General features: G+C 42.3%; 3 protein-coding genes across 3 annotated transcripts; 2 read left to right on the top strand and 1 right to left on the bottom strand.

Annotated features, from left to right (window-relative positions):
- Nucleotides 1-7082: 7082 nt before the first annotated feature.
- Nucleotides 7083-7533, bottom strand: LOC306665473 (histone H2B type 1-C/E/F/G/I). Its single transcript, XM_079147051.1, has one exon. The coding sequence runs from the start codon at nt 7485-7487 to the stop codon at nt 7107-7109; it is 381 nt and encodes a 126-aa protein (XP_079003177.1). The 5' UTR covers nt 7488-7533; the 3' UTR covers nt 7083-7106.
- A 267-nt stretch (nt 7534-7800) lies between these two features.
- Nucleotides 7801-8348, top strand: LOC306665472 (histone H2A type 1-H-like). The gene has a single exon (XM_079147050.1). The coding sequence runs from the start codon at nt 7879-7881 to the stop codon at nt 8269-8271; it is 393 nt and encodes a 130-aa protein (XP_079003176.1). The 5' UTR covers nt 7801-7878; the 3' UTR covers nt 8272-8348.
- A 991-nt stretch (nt 8349-9339) lies between these two features.
- Nucleotides 9340-9814, top strand: LOC306665943 (histone H3.1). Its single transcript, XM_079147605.1, has one exon. The coding sequence runs from the start codon at nt 9365-9367 to the stop codon at nt 9773-9775; it is 411 nt and encodes a 136-aa protein (XP_079003731.1). The 5' UTR covers nt 9340-9364; the 3' UTR covers nt 9776-9814.
- The last annotated feature ends 4175 nt before the right edge of the window (nt 9815-13989 follow it).

Raw genomic sequence — 13989 nt, 5'->3', positions numbered from 1 at the left:
TTTGATGGGAACGTTTTCCTGGGTTTCTATGTCATGTGAAGTAAAAGCGATCTTGTACATACTTGCATCTCATCAGGGGCACATCATGTTTGCTTTATCCAAATGCAAGATAATAGGTCAATTGTTGGCATAAGGCAATAGTTCCATTGTAAAATAAGGCCTTTTTTCCCAAGCAAGCAATCTGTAGGGTAATACTGTGAAGTCAGGAAAGCCAACAAAGTTATTTTGAACCTCATCTTTTAAAAGATATGGATTCTTGTGTATAAATATGAAAGAATCATTGTACTGGAGCTAAGACACTGATTTGAGGAGAAACCTCCAAAAAGATGTTAAGACAAAAATTAAGCACGTGGGCATTCTTCTGTGTTCTGATATAGCATTGCGTGGCAGTGAAAAAAACCCCAATATTCCTATGTTCATTCCTGTAGTTTGTTGGGTGTGGACATGCAAACAGGTGAAAGTGTTAGATGGTGTTAGGTGCTATGAGATCACTGAAGTGGAGGAAGGCACAAGGCGTGAAGAAGAAGGTAACATTTAAATGACAGGGACATAGAAATATTTGACAAAGTGATGGGAAAGAAAGACATTGGGAAAGTGAGGTTGTGTTCCAAATAGCACTGCCTGGGGTGCAGAGGAGGGGCTAAGGCCTGGGAAGCAAATGGAAGTGAATAGTCCCATCTGGCCTCAGGCTGTTGTGTAACTACTTTCACTTTGACTTTGAATGAGGTGGGAACCACTGTACAGTTTTGAGCAGAAGATTGACAAAATCTGGTTTATCTTTCAAAATGATCTGTCTACATGTCTGAATTGACTGATAGGTCTAGGATAGAAGCAGGAAGACAAGTTAGGCTACTACAATAAGTCAGATGAGCGATGACGATACCCTGGGCCAACGTGATAGTGGTGGAGGCTGTGAACAGAGGTCAGAGTTTATATATTTTAAAACGTTAAGGTCTTTTTATGCCCCCAGCCTAAGCTATTGATATAGGGGATCAGAGAAAGAAAATTCACAGTCAGTTCTGCTAGGTCCTTAGGCCAAAGTAACTGCAGTTTGAAAATCAGCACCTGCCCACCCAGGTATGACCTTACCCGCCCCACCCCCAAGAGTCCTTAACTACTGAAACCACAGCGATGACGCCAAATAACAGTTACGGGGTCAGACTAGTTATTTTTTAACCACTCCATTGTACATGACTATATAGTTTAGAAGTTTTTCCTGGAGGCTGCTGTGCCTTGCAGAGGGCAGCCTGCAGACTCTCTGTTAATCAACCTTTGCTGGAACTCAGAGCTGTGTCTCTTGTGGATATTCGTGCCAGCTATCCTAACAATTCCAATGATTTTTAGCCATAGCAACTAGGATGGATATACCAATTACTAAGAGGGGGAAGAATGAAAAAGAAAGGAGTTTCAGAGACAATTACAGTCTTAGTTTTGGATATTCAGACAGTTTGAAATACTGTTGCATATCTACAAGGAAGATATGAAATAGGCAGTTGTACCTATGAGTCTGGAGTTTAGGGTAAAGGTCTGAGTTGGAAGCGACATTGACAGCTGTAAGAGTATCAGTGCCATGAAAACTGAAAAGCCACAAGATCAGATGGAACTTATTAGGAAAGAAGGTTGATAATGAATAGCAATTCAAGGGCTGAGCCCTGGTTAAAAGACATGAGTGTTTGCTCTGTTTGTGACATGTGAATTCCTAACTTCCGGTTTTGCAGGTACTTTCTCCATTGAGTCTCTCTTTCTCCTTCTCAGAACAGAATACATATTATCTCCATTTTGCAGATGCGGAAGAATGCCCTCAAGTTATAAATACAGGCGATTGAATTGGAAATTATACTCAAATAATCTATTAAATTTAGAGCTATGCAGTGATTATTGAGGATTGGATACATATGCACACCCTTTTCAAAGTGCACCTGCTCTCCTTACATATTTTGCAAACAACTCTAGGGAGTTCTTGGGTTTCCTGAAACCCTATCGTGACACTCAGCTCAAGAGTCCTATATCTAATGCCTTTTCTCTTAGCTTTGTTAACCTTTATAGTCCTGTGAAGGTGGATATTGAGAATGAAAATCTGTTTGTGTTGAACTGATGTCTCCTTGTTGCCATGGAAATATTATCTGCATGTTGATGATTTGGAAATTAAACCACAGCCTGCATATTTCCCTTGAACTCCAATCTCAGAAACCATGGTACCTATTTAGCATCTATGCTTGAAGTCCAATTAATAGCCATCTCCAACTTAACAGTCCTCAGAAAGCATTTCTGACATGACTTCTGCAGAGCAGCTCCTCTATCTTGGATTTGGTGCATGGTGATTCTAATCTTTCAGCTAGAGTCATATATATATATATATATTTTTTTTTTTTTTCTTTTTTTTCCCAAAATTCTGCTCCCAATCCATCAGCAAGCCTTAAAAGCTCTACTTTGAAAATACAAACAGAATTCAACCGTTTTTCATTCTGGTTGCTGAGGCCTGGTCCAGCCCCACTGCCCTCTCTCACTGCTTATTGCAATACCCTCACCACCTGGATCTGTTCTTGTTCTCTCTGCCACAGCAGCCAGATGGATCGCAGTAATGGGCAAACTGGACCAGGTCACTTCTCTGCTGGAAAACTTCCAATGACTCTCGTTCCAGTGTAAAATCCCAAGTCCTTTCATTGACCCACCGAGGTCTTGTTGCTCATGTGGCTGTAAATCCCAATACTTTTCCCAGCTTCATTGCCCCTGGAGCTCTCTTGAAGCAATGTCTCTGTCTATTTCAGGGACTGTGCACTGACAGTCCCCGCTGCCAGGGCCACTCCACTCCAGATCTTTGAATTACTCCCTCACTTCCTTCAGGTTTGCATTTAAACCTCACCCTGTGGGTGAGGTCGTGCAGCACTGCGATTTCTCTGTCTGCCTCCACTCCCTGCTCTCATTTTCTTTGTGGTTGAGGAGCCGACAGTCTACTAGGAAAGCAAAGCACACCCCTGTGGAAAGCAAAAGGGGTGAACTACCACGCAGGAAGTCAGAAGGGTGTAATTCAGGTCACTCTTTCCTCTTTCTGGAGGAAAAGGGAGATATTTCATGCAGAATCTTTTAAAAGTCAGGTATGGTACATGCCTGTAATTCCAGCAACTTGGGAGGCTGAGGCAGCAGGATCACAGGAGCCCAGGTTTGAGGCCAGCCTGGGTAATCTAATGATATCCTGTCTCAGAAAACAAACAAACAAACTAAAAAGGCTGGTGATGTAGCTCATAGGTAAAGCACCCTGGGTTCAATCCCAGGTACCAAACAAAAAGAAAGGGTGGAAAAAAAAAAAAAAAGAATCCTTTAAAAAATAAGTCTATTTTAGCAGCAGTTTTTGCAAAGTTAAGGTGTGATTTTCTTATAACCAAATTTCTTAAGTCAGGCAGGTTCTGCCTTTTTATGGAAGGGAGTTGACTTTCCCAGTAATATACTTGTATGTTCTTATTTCTTTGTTAGTGTCACAATTATAATTCTAGATCCATACACAAGAATACATTAAACACATAGACAGGTTGTAAAGAATAATATGATGACCACGTTTGAAGCCAGTTGACAGGAGTAACATAATACCAATGGTTGCTTTGATCTCATCTCATCTTTCTGCTACCCATCAGAGGTAACCACAGCTCAGAATTTTGAATTTCCATCTTTTTTGTCTTAAAAATTCCTGTTTTTCTGCCCCTTATATCCACACTACACAAAGTTTTGCTTAACTTTCTCCTTTGTTCCTCTTCAACTAAGGTGGAGCATTCTTTTATAAATAAGAACCATATGCTTAGCATTACAGAGCTATGTGGTTTGCAAATTCTCAGTGTTTTTTCCTTTTGTGCTAGACACTTTACTTTTCCTTAATAATTTAGAATTGTCATTCATTTTTGTATATTGATATAGCATAACACAACACTTGGTACTGAATTGTTACTCAATAATTATTTGAATAAATTTTCTTTTTAAAATAGGACAAAGAGACTTGAAGAAGAAAGATCTGAAATAGAACATTATCTGTTAAACACACAAATGGAAGTTTTGGAGAGCGTCAAATGGAGAACATTCTCTTCAGAGGAGTTAATCCTTTTACCTAGAAAAATGTGACAGTACTATTCACATTTTGGTATGGATTCTTCTAATGCATCCCACCCCTGTTCTGGACTGTATTTTGTGTGTAAATAAAATATAAATGAGAAGATACTTCTTGGCAACTTTTCTTAACCCTATACTACCCCACAAACATTCTGTGTTTATTTTTGTCACAATGATTTTAATGGTTGTTACAGTATTTTATTACAGACAAAATTCATTTTTAGCCAAATTCTCAATTTCTAGTTTTTACAAAATTTGGTAGAAGCATAGAGCATGTTTAAAAAATTAGAAGATCAATAGGATTTTATATATTTTTAACTATATGCACGAAACGAAAGGGAATATTCTAGAATAAGGCCAAGATTTCAAACTTAAATGTGTATGAAGAGAGTATAATGAAACCACTCTGGGTAGTATCAAGAAGCATTATCTTTATACTTTTTTTTTGTTACCAGGGATTGAACCCAGGGGTACTTCACCATTGAGTCACATCCTTAGCCTTTTTTTTTTTTTTTTGAAAAAAAAAATTATGTTTTTTAGATGTTGATAGACCTTTATTTTATTCCTTTTTTTTTATATGTGGTGTTGAGAATAGAACCCAGTGCCTCACACATTTACACATGCTGGGCAAGCGCTCACCACTGAGCCTCAGCCCCAGCCCTCACATACCCGCCCTTATTTATTTTTATTTTTTGTTTTGAGACAGGGTCTTGATAAATTGCTTAGGGCCATACTAAGTTGCTGAGACTGGCTTAGAACTTGCGCTCCTCCTGTCTCAGCCTCTGAGTATCTGAGATGACAGGCAAGGGTCACTGTGCCCTGCATCACTATATGTCTCCTTATGGGTGGAATTTTATCTGTCCCAAATTCATATATTGAAGTTCTAACATCTGAAAATGTGACTCTATTTGGAGATAAAGATGTAATACAAAGTTATTTGGGTGGGTCCAAGTTCAATCTGACTGGTAAAGAGATTAAAACGCATCCACACAGAGGAAAGACCTTGGGAAGGCAGGAGATAGCCTTCTACAAACGAAGAGAGAATGCAGAAGAAAACTGCTGCAGGGTTGATCTCAGGCTTTACTTTCAGAATTGTGAGAAAATGTGTCTTAAGGCACCATCCTGTGGGACTTTGCTATGGCAGCCTTAGTCAACTAGAATGCTTCTTAAACATTTCCATTCTGATTGTTTTTCTCCGGATCTTTTTAAAGTTCTGCCTGCTTCTCGTCCTAGGAAAAAAAGCACATACAATACATATCCAACCCTAGGTTGTTGTACAGAGGAAACTATCTTCTCCAGTAAGAAGAGGTAAACAAGAGAAGCACATGCGCACTCATTTAAATTTTACATGACATGAGAGCTTTCATAAGGAAATAAAAACCTGAAGAAGCTGGTAAGCCTGTTTTCATGCTGGGGTTGATAAAGTGGACAGTCTTGGAGAAATGTGGCAGGACACAAAGAATATGCCAACATTAAACTGGGGGACAACTATCAAGGCCTGCTGAGTCCTGTTGGGGCCTGCAGGTCTCATGAGTCTTAGAATGATGTGCTTCAGAGGAGATAGCTGGGACAAAGTTGGAGTAAATTCTTTTATCTTAAAAAAGTCCGTATACCAGGGTTCTACATTTTCAGGTAGTGCATTCTGAACTTCACTTATGTATATGCTGTTGAGGGTAGATGGGAGAGTGACTTTTGTTGTTATCACCATAAGAAGGACAGAAAGGTAGCAACTACCGGAAAGAGATGAAATATGTTACCTTTACTTTGAGGGTGAGGGGTTCTAGAGTTCCTCAGCATTTTAGGTACAGGAATTTGCACGTTTCCTCTTAAGTGACCACCATCAGTGGGTTCAGGTAAGCTAGGTCTCCTCAAGCACTGGTTCTGTTTCAATTAAAGAATATACTTGTTATGCTGCATAAATCCATCTAACAAGCAGGTATATGAGGTTTGTGGGAATATGAGGGAGACCTAGTATATAAATGGAAGGGATGCATACGTAATGAGGTTAATAAATAGATAAATGGGCAGGGGAAGAGAAAAAGATTCTAAAATATTACAAAGCAATTCTTACATGAATATCCAGATCTTTCCTTAAACAACCTGACCCATCTGAACGTGATGAACTTACGATGAATTACCAAGAAGGGGCCCAAGTGGTTAGCTGGGTCCAAATTCAAAATGCAGCCTAGCAGACATTGACTAGAATCACACACCTATTTTGCGCTCTTGCGAGAACTACACTTTGAGCTTTGAAAACTTGCCAGGAGTATTTCCTTTGAGCTGCTAGGATGAACAGTCTCTGGATATTCCATTTTGTAGCCCAGATTACCAATGAATGCTATCCTGCAATCAGCCAATCAGATCTGTGTCCTTCATACTCGTACACACCCCTCATTTGCATAGAGGACCTGAGTGGGAACCTGAGCGGGAACTCTGTGTATGTCCATCCCTTTGTTCTTTCAAAGGGCTCGGCTAAGGAGCACCATACAAATGTGAAGATCTTGAAACCTACTTCTCTTAAAATGCAATCTCAGGGCATTGAAGCTGTTTTAGAAATGATCCATATCAGGTTAGGAGTTCTTGGAGACCAAATCAAGAGGCTCATAGGGGAGAGGTCCTTTTGGACTACCTGTCCACCACATTGCACACATTCACTATGTTCACCTTTCCTCCCCATAGGTGTTCTCAGTTGCCTGTCCGTAAAATCAAGTGTCAAGCTGGGTAGAAACTTCTAGCGGACATAAGAACTACCTACAAGAGTTGCTTTTGTGGCCAAGAGGTAATGATTAGGTCATGAAAATAAGAAGGCTGTAAGATTACCCTGTATAAGGTCATTAGTGGTTACATTTTACTTCTCACTGACAGTTGCAAGATACAGAAAAACATCCCAAAGATCACCATCACCTTGTCCTAACCATTTCTTTCACTCTTTCCAGTTACAGCTCTTCAAAGGATGAAGTGGGTGGCTCTGAAAAGAGCCTTTGGGTTTAATCAGTAATGGCAGGGACCGTTTACTTGGAACTGGTGTACTTGGTGACGGCCTTGGTGCCCTCGGACACGGCGTGCTTGGCCAGCTCCCCGGGCAGCAGCAGGCGCACGGCCGTCTGGATCTCCCGCGACGTGATGGTCGAGCGCTTGTTGTAGTGCGCCAGGCGCGACGCCTCGCCCGCGATGCGCTCGAAGATGTCGTTGACGAACGAGTTCATGATGCCCATGGCCTTGGACGAGATGCCGGTGTCGGGGTGCACCTGCTTCAGCACCTTGTACACGTACACCGAGTAGCTCTCCTTGCGGCTGCGCTTGCGCTTCTTGCCGTCCTTCTTCTGCGCCTTGGTCACCGCCTTCTTGGAGCCCTTCTTCGGGGCGGGAGCGGACTTCGCTGGCTCAGGCATAGCTGCACGCAACCACCACAGTCCAACCTTGATAAACTGCAAGCAGAGCGCTAAAACACCCCTAATATTTGCTTCCGTGTATGCAAATTAAGGATTGCAAAATGACATTTTCTGATTGGTTCTCTTAGTATCTTAATCTCTCATAGGCTATTTTTCAAATCGAACTCTTATTGGCTCCTCTGGTAGCTCCACCTTTCTTTGAACTTTCATCTATCCACAGTTCATGTAAATTAGAGGCGGTCTTTTTATGATCTGCTCTTTAATTGGCTGAAATTTCTCCTCACCGCAAATCATAGGTTCTTGTACAAAACTTCCAGAGAGTATAAAAAGGTACCTGCTTGTGCGTTTGTAGGCTGTTTCTGCTTACTATCGCTTTCTTTGGTAGTTGGGCATGTCTGGGCGCGGCAAACAAGGCGGCAAGGCGCGTGCCAAGGCCAAGACGCGCTCTTCTCGAGCCGGGCTGCAGTTCCCGGTGGGCCGGGTGCACCGCCTGCTGCGCAAGGGCAACTACGCCGAGCGGGTCGGGGCAGGCGCGCCGGTCTACCTGGCGGCGGTGCTGGAGTACCTGACGGCCGAGATCCTGGAGCTGGCGGGCAACGCGGCCCGCGACAACAAGAAGACGCGCATCATCCCGCGCCATCTGCAGCTGGCCATCCGCAACGACGAGGAGCTCAACAAGCTGCTGGGCCGCGTGACCATCGCGCAGGGCGGTGTCCTGCCCAACATCCAGGCCGTGCTGCTGCCCAAGAAGACCGAGAGCCACCATAAGGCAAAGGCCAAGTGAAGTTGTCTATCAGTTTGTGTAGTAACCTTTCTTAAGACCCAAAGGCTCTTTTCAGAGCCATCCACATTTTCATTTAAAGAGCTTTGCAACAGGCTGCACGTATAGCTTTTGCTTAGTACAGATCAGCCTTGTGAGTTTTACACGACCATAACCCCTTAAGGTCACTCACAGTACTGAAAGAATGAGATGTCCTGGAAACAGGCAATAAGACGGGTCTATGAGGAAAGGCCAACATTGCTTTCGATTAAAGAACAGTGGAGACATGAAAAGTACGTCAATAATTTCCACAGTCATACAGGTTTTCTAGACAAGCTCACCCATTTTCCTTCTAGTGCTTTATTTCTTTAGAGAGGGAAATCAAAAGTGAAGGAATGGTTTGAATTTGTGGAAAACCATCCCGAAGACGTTCCCCGGAGTGGTATTCGTGTACCATTAGCTCTGGAAGCAGCGCACGGTAGGATTCTTGGAAAGTTGAGTCCGGGCTTTCACTTTAACCTAGAATACCCGGCAAAGCTCCATTTCCATTTGAGCCGACTTTCGCAAGTCGATTAACATTTGCCCTGTCACTTTGGGGTATGCACTTGCTGGTAATATCCCAGGTACTCCACCCACGAATCTCATTTATAAAGACCAAAGGTTTCACGAGATGAAAGTAGTCCAGGTGCGTCAAGAGACCCACCAGTAACCAACAAATGCGTCCGTCCTTAAAGCGTGTTCTTCGGGATCTAGCTCCGCCATACAACAACTAAATGAGAAGTAGCACCTTCCAAGACCTTCTAAAGCGGTTCGTTACGAATAGTAGTTTGAGAAGAGGGAATTGGATATCTAGGAAATTAACTCCCTTGGTCCCAAGCAACAGCGGAGATGAGGAAGTGGAAGGCTAAGTAATTCATCCTATCAGATGAATTACTTGAGAATCCAATCAGAGCATTCAGCAATTTACCAATCACCTTGTTGAGTTTCCAGCCAATGGGCTTATCGCGCGCGAGTTTTGAAAAGCAGTAAGACCAATCAGAATGTTTCTGAGTGTATATAAAGATAATCTCTTGAAACTCAGCCTCTAAGCCTTTGCTGTTCTCTTTTGTGTATTAGCATGGCCCGCACCAAGCAGACAGCCCGCAAGTCCACCGGCGGCAAGGCGCCGCGCAAGCAGCTGGCCACCAAGGCCGCCCGCAAGAGCGCGCCGGCCACCGGCGGCGTCAAGAAGCCGCACCGCTACCGGCCCGGCACCGTGGCGCTGCGCGAGATCCGCCGCTACCAGAAGTCCACCGAGCTGCTGATCCGCAAGCTGCCGTTCCAGCGCCTGGTGCGCGAGATCGCGCAGGACTTCAAGACCGACCTGCGCTTCCAGAGCTCGGCCGTCATGGCGCTGCAGGAGGCCTGCGAGGCCTACCTGGTGGGGCTGTTCGAGGACACCAACCTGTGCGCCATCCACGCCAAGCGCGTCACCATCATGCCCAAGGACATCCAGCTGGCTCGCCGCATCCGCGGGGAGAGGGCGTAAAAAACTGTATCTCTCAAGTCTAACAAAACGCAAAGGCTCTTCTAAGAGCCACCCACTTCGCTAAAAATGGCTGCGATTACCTTGGCTAATTAGTCCTTGCATAATTAATATGCTAAAAACCTAATTCCCAAGCTGCTTGGCAATATCTTTTGACCACAGTCCTTTTAGATGATTAAGTACATTAAAATAACCATAACGGTTAGCTTGTCTGAACTCAAATCAGGCCCCAAGGTCTCTACATTTTTAATCCTGTTTATCCACTCGCTACGAGTTTATGCTTTGGTATTTAGAATACCAACCCCCTCCAGACTAATGAATCTGCTCCATGAATTCTATGTTTATAGTAGGTTTACATGAGAACGAGTTTACCATGTCAATGCAGCCTACCAAAGAACCCCAGGAGTGACCTGTAAGCTGAGATTTTATAGAACAATACTATATGGTGCACATAAGGAGACCCTGAAGATCGATTTCATTATAGCTTGGTCTCAGTGTGACATTAGTCATTTGGAACTTTTATGAAAATGCCTTTCCCCTCCCCACTTAGAATTAATTTCACTGAAGAGTGTTGGATGGGCTTAGGCAGTTGCACATTAAAACTTCGGCTCTACTCAGTCGCTAGGGCTGAGACAAAGCTGACCAAATTGCAATAATGTGAGTAGTTCCTGTTTTGACTTGAGTAGCAAGGACCTAGCCAATTGAAGCCAGTGTTCCTATAGTTTTTCCTCTGAGAAATTCTGGTCTCCAAGAGCGGACTTTCACGTTTATGTGACAACTGCTTACCTCACTGCAACAGTCAAATAGCACTGAATTTTACAGTAATTTTAAGGAAAGCTAATGCATCTTGGGAGACATCGCCCTTTTCAGTGTTTGGCAGTTTCAGGTTTTCAGGAATGTTAGGAGGGACAGACACCATGGTCCAAGACTTCTTTCTGTTTTGCATGGAACTTTTTCTGTACAAAGTTCCTGTTTGGGTTATCCAACTGCTTCCTACTTTATGACCTTAATTTATTAATTTTTTCCCAGATATTTCCATTTTAGAAAATGTATTGTGGACATTTCAGATGTATGGAAAGCAGGTAAGAAATGCATAGCATTAAACAGATGATTTTTAAAATTTAATCCAATGTTTTTAAAATGTATGCATTGGGAACACATCTGGAAAACAAAACAAAATTTTTACAGCTGTGGGCTCTTGTTGGATAGACAACAAATAAAGCAGGTAAGTGAGTATCACATGTAATGTGTAAGTGATGAGGAGAGGGGAAAAGCATGAACAAGGAGTGAAATTGGGAGCCCAAATTTACACAAGGTGACCAATGAACACCTCATTAAAATATTTCACCATGAGCTGAAAAGTGAGGGAGCAATCCCTGCAGATGTCTTCAGGGAGGAGAGAATTGACAGAGGTAGCAGGTGGGGCTGTAGTGAATGAACTGGGGACCAGAGGAGAGGAAGGCTGAGAAAACAGAAGGAAGCCAGATCTGCAGAGACTTGTGGGTGGAGGGCAAAATAAGTTTTTCTTCAAAACCCCTATAGGTTTGCAGTTGGAAAAGACACCAGAACAAGATAGATTAAAAGAAAATCAAACAAGTTTATTTCACATATACATGGGAGACATCCAGAGAATTAGTAGTTCTTAAAGACTTGGTTTTGATTTCAGGTTTATACAGCACCTTTAACAAAGAACAATAAGTTTTTAGAGAAGTGACAATGTAACCAGAAGTCCTGGAATAGGAGAGCTCGAGACTCAGGATGAGTGGGGTTCTTGAGGAATGCTTGAACTTTGAGGAATCCTGCCTGGGAATATTATCCTAGAAATAAATTTAAGGGTGTGTCAGACACATAGATTATTTAGGAAAGCAGCCTCACATTCAAGGGAGAATGTGATCCATCTCCAGAGTGAGACATAGATTTGGCGTCCTAGGCTGTTCTTTTAAAGGAAACTTGGTGAGGGGCAGGTAAGGGAAGCTATTATGATTTAGATAATTTTTGTCCTCTGAAAGGTCATGTTCGAGAATGTAATAAAGTGCAAAGGCAAATGATTAGGTTAGGAGAGCCTTAACCTAATCAGTACATTAATCCCCTGATAGGAACTGACTGGGTGGTAACTTTAGGCAGGAAGGATGTATCTAGAGGAGGTGAGTCATTCCGGGTGTGCCTTTGTGGTTTATATCTCGTCCTTGGGGAGTCCTTGGGGAGGAGAGCTCTCTCTGCTTCGCGACTGTCATGTCCTGAGTTGCTTTCTTCTACCACACCCTTCCGTCAGGTGTTCTGCCTCATCTGGGGCATAGAGCAATGGAGTCAGCTGTCTATGAACTGAGTGCCAAATAAAACTTCTACTCCTCTAAAATTACTCCTGTCAGGAATTTTGGACACAGCTATAAAAAAAGTTTACTAAAGCGGAATGTACCTGAGGATGACCTCAGTCTGATAACCACAAGAGGATTCATGGTCGTCTGGTCATCCTCAGGATCCTTAGGCTGATGTGGTTTCTATTAACTGAACAGTAGGTGATGTTGGAAAGTACTTGAATATTGCATCACTTTTTGCTTGGCCTATTTATTATGTGTACTAATTGATGGTGTGCAAGGTAATTTTCATAAATGGGCATATTTACAGTAATTCTAAGATTTACAGATTGCCCATAAATTTGGGAGTGACAGGTGTGAGAGAGAGAACTGGCTTGGTAAATGACAGGCCTTGGTGAGTGACAGACCTGGGAGGAAAAGGATGCAGAGCATCCTTTTAGTTAAGCATAATGTTTTTAGGTGAAAATTATATTCTCCTTTTTCTTCCTTTTTGACTCTTTCTACCTATTTTTTTTTTTTTAATCTCTTATATCTTAATAAGACCAAAGGAAAAGGACTTTGTGTCCCTAGGGGTTGACAACTAAGAGAAAGGCCAATAAATGACAGATAAATAAATAACAGAAAAAGGCAGGTTAGCAGAGATTGGTGAAGTCTGTTGTTGCGTGAATCTCCGTGCTATCTAGAGTGAGAGTTGTCTTCAGTGGTTAGCCTTTGTTTTCCCTGGTGGAAGGATGTGGGGTGTGGGGGCACAAGGGAACTTCCTTATTATCTTGGCAAATCTGTGCCTTTTACAGAAATAGAGAGGGCTGAGTGGTCTTGTTTCCTCCTCCTCCTCCTCCCCCTCCTCCTCCTCCTTTCTTTCTTTATTTTTGGTACTGGGGATTAGACCCAGGTATGTTCTACCACTGAGCTATATCCCCAGACTATTTTATGTTTTTATTTTAAAACAGAGTCTCTCTAAGTTGCTTAGGGCAATGGCTAAAAATTGCTGAGGCTGGCCTTGAACTTGGAATCCTCTTGCCTCAGCCTTTGGAGTTGCTGGGATTATAGGAATGTGCCACTGCACTGGACCAGTATCTGCTTCTTCATTCATTTAATTTAACAACCTTGCATATTTGCAAATGGCATATTCTGATCTTCACGTCGGCTGCTGTAAGGGATCTGACTTTTGCTGAAATTGAGATTCAAGGTCCTGAAAGGAATCAAACTCAAGGGTCTCTGTATCTGTCTCTCATTTAAGCAGCTTCTTTATTTTTAGTCTCAATTGTGCTCCAATATAAAAAGTAGGACTTTGCTTCCTTTCATTTTGTGTTTTTCAGATTTTGAAAATGAAAGCTGATCTGGAGCTCTTTTATAGTACGGGAGACCAGAATATGCCATTCTAAAAATATGTTCCTTTGGCATAAGTATTGTTGACATGAAGGCAATTAAGAAGCAGCAGATGCAGGAAAATTCTGCTGCTCCCTTTTTTTTGTTTTGGCACTTCTCTAAAAATTTACTATTCTTTGTTGAAGGTGCTAGATAAGCCTGAATTCAAAGCTACTTCTTTAAAAACTACTGAATCTCTGGGTGTTTTCCATGTATATGTGAAACACGTAAATCAGACTTCTGTATTTTTTTCTATTCGTAATCTGACTTTTGTTATGGGTCTGTTCCAGCTAAAAATTTGAGAGTTAAGGAAAACATTATTTTTCCTTCCCTAAAAAAATAGGGAGAAAGCTAACACCTATAAAAGTTAGTATTGGCTTATATTTCATTCATATTGATAGTATTTCAGATTGCCAGATTTATAGCCACAGCCAAATTCCTTGACCCTGGCAAGACACTGGATTTATATGACTTGTACACCATAATGTCTTCAGGGTTCAGGTAAGCATTCATTGAATAGGGACAGTGGTGAGC

This window comes from Sciurus vulgaris, assembly GCF_902686455.1.
Source record: "Sciurus vulgaris genome assembly, chromosome: 7".
Lineage (NCBI taxonomy): Eukaryota > Metazoa > Chordata > Mammalia > Rodentia > Sciuridae > Sciurus > Sciurus vulgaris.
This window is presented reverse-complemented; position numbering and strand designations above follow the sequence as displayed.

Bases quoted from the DNA above. Each gene is read 5' to 3' on its own strand.
- LOC306665473 (XM_079147051.1), bottom strand. From the start codon at position 7,487: ATGCCTGAGCCAGCGAAGTCCGCTCCCGCCCCGAAGAAGGGCTCCAAG.
- LOC306665943 (XM_079147605.1), top strand. From the start codon at position 9,365: ATGGCCCGCACCAAGCAGACAGCCCGCAAGTCCACCGGCGGCAAGGCG.
- LOC306665472 (XM_079147050.1), top strand. From the start codon at position 7,879: ATGTCTGGGCGCGGCAAACAAGGCGGCAAGGCGCGTGCCAAGGCCAAG.